This window comes from Camelina sativa, chromosome 14 (assembly GCF_000633955.1).
Source record: "Camelina sativa cultivar DH55 chromosome 14, Cs, whole genome shotgun sequence".
Taxonomy (NCBI): Eukaryota; Viridiplantae; Streptophyta; class Magnoliopsida; order Brassicales; family Brassicaceae; genus Camelina; species Camelina sativa.
Genome location: NC_025698.1, coordinates 9,991,865 through 9,999,798, shown reverse-complemented (window position 1 = coordinate 9,999,798; position 7,934 = coordinate 9,991,865). Strand labels below are relative to the sequence as shown.

The window sequence follows — 7,934 nt, the reverse complement described above, 5'->3', positions numbered from 1 at the left end:
ATCCCTGCAGTAATTAATCGTTTTGTTCACTAAAAATGTGCTTTACTAACCTGGCTTATGCGTTATGCAGAATTGCGGAATGAACTAGAACAGTTGAGTGCGGATGAGCCAGAGTTCTATGAACCCTTGTATGAAGTAGTAGAGGTAAGTCATTATATGCAAGATATTATTAAGAGGTAACTAAGCTTTGCCGTCTACTTTTTAAATATTGACTCTTCTATGTATTTAGGGATTGATAAGTTGGATTGGAAGTAAAAAAGATTCATTAGCAAAACGTGATTCTGAGCCCTATTTCTCTAAGTAAGTTGAAACTTTTCTTCCAATCGTCTACTTTACTTTAAAATTGCAAAATGGTTCCAAACTCTATGAGGCAAGCTGATTTGTATTCCAATATACTCCATTCATTCTTTCTTTTTTTTGTTGCTATTTATCAATAACAGCTGGACTGGAGACAGAGCTTTGAAAGAGCTCAAGGAATTCAATATCACTCCAGAGTACTTGCCACAATTACAGGCGTGTCTTGATCAAGTAAGTCATTTTTTCTATGATTTCTGGCTAGACCCGCATGACTTTTTACGACGCTTGAATGTGACTTTGTGCTTAACTGGTTAAGGCGATCACAAAATCAGAGGCAGCAGAGATGGACCCTGATAAGCCTTATTTGAGTGGGATATCTGTCACGACACTAGAAGGTTTTTTTTTTTTTGAGTGGGATAACTTTATTAAGCATTGATCTCTATGATGTAATTTTGAGGATGAGAGCTTATATATTGCACAAAAAAAATATTAATGCAGAGTTGTTTGCTACACTTACATACTTCTTTTCCAAAAACGGAACTCACGTCCTAGATTACGAAATGGGTTTACAACGGTCTGCTAAGAGAGGTACAAGTGAAATCTTTATGTGTGAAAACTTCACCCATCTGTATAAAACAGAAGGTGTTCATTGTTGCTTTACCTGATGCAGGAGATACTGGTTGGACGCATACGTTCAGTTTGTGGTGCATGAATCNTTGATGAAGCACAGTAAGCTTCAGAAACCTTGTTAGCATGCTTGATGATATTCATGGCTAAAGGCCGTCTACTAAAAGCTTTTACNTTGCTTTATGTCATCTGGCTAGTGGTTTTTTTAATTTTCATTGTTTCTTGAGCCATCCCTTTCAGTAATGATATAGTTTGAGTTTCTTTGTTGTAAAATATAGGACTTTGTCACCGATGAATTCTTTCTCATCTGAACNGATTATTTTCAGTATGTTCTACTCAAATTATTATATATCCCTGCAGTAATTAATCGTTTTGTTCACTAAAAATGTGCTTTACTAACCTGGCTTATGCGTTATGCAGAATTGCGGAATGAACTAGAACAGTTGAGTGCGGATGAGCCAGAGTTCTATGAACCCTNCTTTCAAGAAGTCAATGTATGATTTTAACAATACATTTTTTGTTCTAGGGTGGGCGGGTGCAATCTCCAGTGGTCCTGGTAATTATCCTCTAAATGCAAGTTATAAAACAGCTGATGCATATGAATTCCAGGTACTGGTTCAAGCTCTTTTTTTGTACTGTAGTACGATGTTTTAGTGTGTTGTAAAACTCAATGCTTCTAATTTGCTTTGAAGGATACTCTAGGGAAATCCTTGGAAGAAATTTGCAACATTGTACCAGGTGGATCTCTGGTATTCTTTCCAAGCTATAAGTTGATGGAAAAACTCTGCACGCGTTGGCGTGAAACTGGACAATGGTCTCGGCTCTGCTTGAAAAGGGATCTTTTCATCGGTAAGTAACATCTATATCTTCTGTGTTCATTTAAAAACTATTGCTGCATTTTTGTTTTCTTATCATAAATCTCAAATAACCTGTCCTTGGTTGCAGAACCAAGAGGAGGAGCCACGGACGACTTCGAAACTGTTCTGAAGGAATATTATGATTCGATAAGCGGAAAGAACAGATTGATTGGAAGAAATAGAAGAGTTAAGAAAGCAGGTTCTGTTGTAACTGAGGCTCAAGATGATTACAAGAAAGGATCTGCATTTCTTGCAGTATGTAGAGGAAAGGTTTGTTGTTGTTTTCTTTTGCTCCTGGTGGTTTCTCTTATTGATGTTTATTTAAAGGGACCCTATGTGCATGGCCATGATCTGAGTTCAAATTCTACAGGTTTCAGAAGGGCTTGATTTTTCTGATGAAAAGGCCAGGGCAGTGGTATCCTTTTCAACTGCATTGTCTTGGTATTTTTGAGTTTGTCTCCTTTTCTGCAGTAGAAACTTTAAGATATTTTTGATTCATGCTACTGAAATTGGCTTATGAATGGACTGTTATACCTTGATGGCTACATACAGATAATTGTTGGCATTCCATTTCCAAACTTGTAAGAGTTCTATTTCCCTTTAAAACGTTCCAGCTTCCTTCCCAAAACTTCTTGGTTCTAACGAACCACTTTCTTGGCAGGCACGATATTCTAGTCGAACTGAAGCGAAAATATAATGATACATACAAATCATCTAAAAACCTTCTTGGAGGCGGTGAGTGGTATTGCCAACAGGCGTATAGTGCGTTAAATCAAGCAGCAGGGCGATGTATCCGGCATAGGTTTGATTATGGTGCCATCGTATTCTTGGGTAATTAAAAGACGTCAATATCTATTTAAACGTTTTGTTTTTTTCAGTAGCTCTGTTGAGGTTGTCTTGTTTTGGTGTTTAGATGAGCGATACAGACAACCAAGGAACAGAGCGTCTATTTCAAAGTGGCTAAGGCAGTCTATCAAGCTGTATGATAATTTTGAAGCTTCTATGGAAGAATTAAGTTCTTTTTTCAACAGTGTCAAGGTTTAAAACAATCTCATTCCTTTCCCTTGAAACTTTATTACATATACATACATAATCATTAAAATTATTTGAAAATTGCATGCAGGAGCGAGTTAACAGTAAGATGTTAGAGTCCCATGAGCAGAACTTGTCCTCTGAAAACCAAAGCAAAGAATACATAAAGAAAGAGAATCAGATTCAGAACAATTCTAGTCATGTCGAACCAAAGGTATATTCTAAAAGGAAACTATATACTTTTTTCTGTTTTCTCATGAATTCATTTTGTTACTGATGATGAATTTGTGTGCAGGATATTGCAAGTAGGAGGGTGGTGAACGTGGAGGACTATAAAAGTTCGAATCCAAGATACGCTTTTACGAACGAAGTTTTAATTCACAATGATGTGAAACCAAAAATAACTTTAAGTTCGAGATCCATGCGGCGGCTTTCTGAATCATCTCCAGGTTACATACCTGCTCATACATTCATTCAAGTTAAAAAGGAAGCTGAATGCTATAAAGGAGTCATTGACCTTGACTGCGAGGTCCAGCCTGAGCCTGGGTAAACATACTAAACCATATAATTCGATCACATCATAATTGTCATAAAGTGGCATACTTGTTAGAGTTAGTTTCAAGTACAAGAAGAATTAAGATGCTAGATTATATTTATACAAATCTTTGAGCAAACTTTTATAACTGTCATGTGCAGGTACTGTGAGGTTTCGTCGGCGACCAACTGTGATGAAGATCCAGAAACATCTTCTGTCTCTGGTATTGCAACCGCGAGTCCAGGTTCTAGCTCGAAGAATGAAAGCTCTAGCCTAGCAACAGGTCTGAGATCTATTAGGTCTCCTGATCAATTCTTAAAAAGGCATATATCTACTGAAAATTTCAGAAAATCTCCTCTTGGTACTGAATCGTCTGTTCTAGTAACCCCAGAGAGATTTTCCATTAATGGTGATACACGTAATTCAACTCTAGAAGCAGAGTCGCCTTTGAACATGAGTGTTAATTCCAAATGCTTTGAAGAGAAGAAAGTTTAGTAGCTCTCCAGTCATCATTGACCTTGAAGAAGAAGACGAAATCAGTAATGCTCCTAGTACTGGACCTGCGGATCATACGAGTTTGACAAGGAAAATTGAATTTGGGTTTGGTAGTAGCGAATCAAGATCCCAAAACGACAATACATATGCTTTTCCAGAAGTGAATCAGAGAGTGATAAGGATATCTTGTTCACTTTGTAGAAGTTCATTAGGTCACCCTGAGAAAGACTCGCATCCCAAATGCTTGTTGACTTCGTCGTCCAAGGCGTATTTGCTGTCTCTTCTGAAAGAAGCATCAGGTATTGCTGCTCAAGAAGAAATGCCAACGAGTGTTTCAGTTATCATGACAGATTGCTCATTGGTTAATCAGAGACTGTGCACAAATTCTGAAAGCTCAAAAGGTCAGGGAATTTGGTGCCAGAAAGATGGATGTGTTTACAATACTATATTTTGCCCTTTCTGTAGTGTCCCAAACACCTGCCTTGGAGTGCAAGTCATGGCTACAAACTCATCAAACGTCCAGTTTATGAGCAAAGTAAGCATGACTTTTAGTTGGTGAGTCGATCATCAGAGTGCATTGTCTTGATATTAAAATCTCTTTTTACTTCTTTGCAGACTTTGTTCTTTGCTGATCATCTAGAAGTCACGAATGATGCTGCAAGCAAGGAAACAGCGTTAAAACACAAGGTAATTCTTGCATTATACCCTTGAGTCTTTAGAACCAGTATGAGGTTTCAGTTTGGAACAAATGGAGATGCGAAAGATTTTGAAATAGAAGTGAAGTTATTTTAATGATGTGACATAATAAAAATCTTGGATCAAATTTATTTGGTGAAAACATAATCATTACCTATTGCCGATTGGTATTGTAGGAATCTCTTGCTGTTACTAACACGTGATTTGCCAACAAGCAAGCAAGAAAGTCTAAACCAGGATGTTTTCAGCAATGCTGGTTTGACTTTTTTTTCGGAGGCTTAAAGCAAACTTATTAAAATGTGGCCTTAGATTTCTAAATTTTATTTGAACTTTTTCAATTATTTATTATTTTGTAATGTGTAGCAAATTTATATAGGAATTGTGTAAAGAAAAATAAACTACTGAGTAAATTATTAATTAAGTTTCTATATATAGTGTTTGTTGCAATCCTTTTAAAACTTGCAAACTCTTACCTATGAAATATTTAATTTGAAAAAATGATTGCATTATACTATTATGAAAGGGGGAGAAGACAACTGAACAATCAGGACGATCTCAATTATGTGATACAAGTAAATTATATTTTCTCTTTAAATCATATATAAACTAGGGGCAATCAAAGTTTATTTGTTGTAAATCACGATCACACTCAAATAGCCTCTACGAAATTTGGGCCTTAATAAGCCCACTTGCGGTCCATTATCACGCTGAGTACGGAAGTATTGCCGTTCTCTCTTAAACAATAAGAACTGTACGTCGCTTTTAGTGTCTCAGCTTTTACACCAGTAAAAGCTCGCAGACAATAACAATGGCGGGCGCCAAAAGAAAGAGAAACTCGAAAAAGGGGTCGAATTTTCCCGCCCATTTATCAACAACGCGTAATCATCGCACCTCACTTCTCTCGTAGTTCTCATTTTTCTCCCCTCACCGAACCCCGAAGGGATACTCGACGAAGAAGATGGTTTCCTCAACCATTAAATCGGATTCGAAGGATGAATTGAAACAAACCCTAAACTCCAAAAACCCTAAAAATGTCTACCAAATCGGAGGCCTTCAAGTGGAGTTCCCTTATCAGCCGTACGGAACCCAGCTTGCGTTCATGAGCCGGGTCATATCTACGCTCGATCGAGCCCAGAGAGACGGTCACAGTCACGCGTTACTCGAGTCTCCCACTGGTACTGGAAAATCTCTGTCTTTGCTCTGCTCGGTGCTTGCTTGGCAACAGAACTATAAATCTCGGCTTCTGAAAGGGAATTTGACTCATTCGAAAGCTGCCCCGGAAGCAGCCACCGATCCATTGAATCACGGAGGTGGGTTCATACCGGAGACACAGCCCTCAGGTTCGTGAAATCGTGATGACATTAATGAATGATTTGGGCTTTCTTAATTAGGGTATCGGCCTTTAATTCGTGGTTTATCTCTGATTAGATACTCCTGCTGCATCTACAAAAGTGGAGCAAGCTGAAACTGCAACTAAGAAGAGAACTAAAATTCCTACCATATACTATGCTTCGTAAGCTTGGAGATATTGTGAATTAAATTTTATCTTTCGTATTTAGTATTGATTGTTTGCTTTTTTGTTCTGTAGACGAACTCATTCTCAGATTACTCAAGTGATTCGTGAGTATCGGAAAACTGGTTATAGAGTGCCCATGGCTGTATTGGTATGTTAAATTTGGTTTTGCTCTCTTTTTGTGGACTTGCCTAGTTGCGTTTAATCAAGATACTAAAAGGTGTTTTTTTTTTCTTCCACCTGGGTCTGTCTTCTTTGTGTACTAATCCATGGTTTGGTTCACTGACATTTAATTTACTAATGTGGTTTATGTGTTATGCAGAATTGCAGAATGAATTAGAACAGATGAGCGTGGCACAGCCAATGATATATCAACCCTTGTGTGAAGTAGTAGATGTAAGTCATTAACTGCAAATAATGTTGAGATGTATCTTTTCTGACTACGTTTTAATATTGATTGGTCTATGTATTTAGGGATTGATAAGCTGGATTGGAAGAAAAAAGGATTCATTAACAAAACGTGATTTCCAGCACTATTTCTCTAGGTAAGTTAAACTCTTCTTCCAATCATTTACTTTACTGTAGAATTTGAAAGGGGTTGCAACTGTTTATAGTGTTGGTTTTCTTAGTCTCCGTGAGAACTAGTTTTGTTTGGACAACTCTTACTATCTATACATATTTTATGTAGCATTCTTGACTAAAATGTGCTAAATATAGATCCTCTGTTAACCCACCCGAAAAATTTGTGCATATATTTGCATGTAGGCATTGTAGTATATTTTATTTAGTGATGAGTTTCATGTAGTGTTGCCAGAAATAATGGTCGAGCCATTGGTATTGGAACTTTTTTTTCCCAAAAGAATATCAAGTTAAGTAGGGAAACCATGTTTATAAAACAGTAATCAAGCATCGCACTAATTCCACAATGACATGATTGCAGTTGGACCGGAGACAAAGCTTTAAGAGAGCTTGAGGAATCTAATATCTCTCGTGAATGCTTCCCAATCTTATTGGAGTGCTTTACAAAGGTAAGTCATTTCTTCAACGTTATCTGGTTAGGCCCACAGGCTTTATATGATGCTTGAATGTGCTTGTGATTGCTGTTCTAGGCTATCAGAACATCAAAGGAAGCAGAAATGGAATCAGATATGCTTTATTTGAGTGGGTTATCTGTCTTGACACTAGAAGGTTTTTTGCGTCTCCCTAACTTTATTAAGCATTGTTTCCTGTGATATCGTTTCGAGGATGAGAGCTTATTGTGTCATATTCATGCAGAGTTGTTCTCTTCACTTACGTACTTCTTTTCAAGAAATGGAAGTCACATCTTAGATTACCAACTGGGTTTACAACGCTCTACTAAAAGAGGTACACCTGAATTTTGATGGACCTTTTTAGCCTAATGTGTGAATATTTTACCCATCTGTAATTAAAAAAGGTGTTCATTGTTGCTCTATTGGGCTGCAGGAGATTCTTCTGGTACATGGACGCATACTTTCAGTTTGTGGTGCATGAATCCTTCGGTTGTTTTTAAAGACTTAGCTGATATATCTCTATCCATCATTTTAACATCTGGGTAAGCAGTATCCTGTTTCTTAATATTGCTACTGCAAAGAATTATGTGATGTACACCTTTTTCATCTGATATTTTGGCAAGTAATAACACCTTGTTACTTCATTATATAAGGTTCTGTAAAAAACCACAATGTCATCAATGTACAATGACATTACTCATCTTTTTTGTTAAGTTTGGTTACTACCAGTGATCAATGTGGTCCTTTTTGTACATCACATTCTTTATGTGCATACCATTCTACTCTCCTCCTTAACCCATTTGCTAAATTATATGTTTCTGGAGCCATCTTTTTCAGGAATGAGTAAGTTT

At 37.2% G+C, this 7,934-nt stretch overlaps 1 protein-coding gene and 1 pseudogene across 1 annotated transcript in view; both read left to right on the top strand.

Moving 5' to 3' along the window:
• LOC104743420 overlaps positions 1-4,742 on the top strand; it is a 10,502-nt pseudogene extending 5,760 nt beyond the window's left edge.
• LOC104743419 (Fanconi anemia group J protein homolog) overlaps positions 5,333-7,934 on the top strand; it is a 15,269-nt gene continuing 12,667 nt past the window's right edge. Inside the window, exons 1-10 of the mRNA XM_010464506.1 lie at positions 5,333-5,879; positions 5,968-6,052; positions 6,128-6,203; positions 6,248-6,272; positions 6,375-6,448; positions 6,527-6,597; positions 6,993-7,080; positions 7,162-7,240; positions 7,328-7,417; positions 7,517-7,625. Coding sequence (XP_010462808.1) covers positions 5,498-5,879; positions 5,968-6,052; positions 6,128-6,203; positions 6,248-6,272; positions 6,375-6,448; positions 6,527-6,597; positions 6,993-7,080; positions 7,162-7,240; positions 7,328-7,417; positions 7,517-7,625 — 1,079 coding nt within the window. The 5' untranslated portion in view covers positions 5,333-5,497. The remainder of the gene's footprint in view (positions 5,880-5,967; positions 6,053-6,127; positions 6,204-6,247; positions 6,273-6,374; positions 6,449-6,526; positions 6,598-6,992; positions 7,081-7,161; positions 7,241-7,327; positions 7,418-7,516; positions 7,626-7,934) is intronic.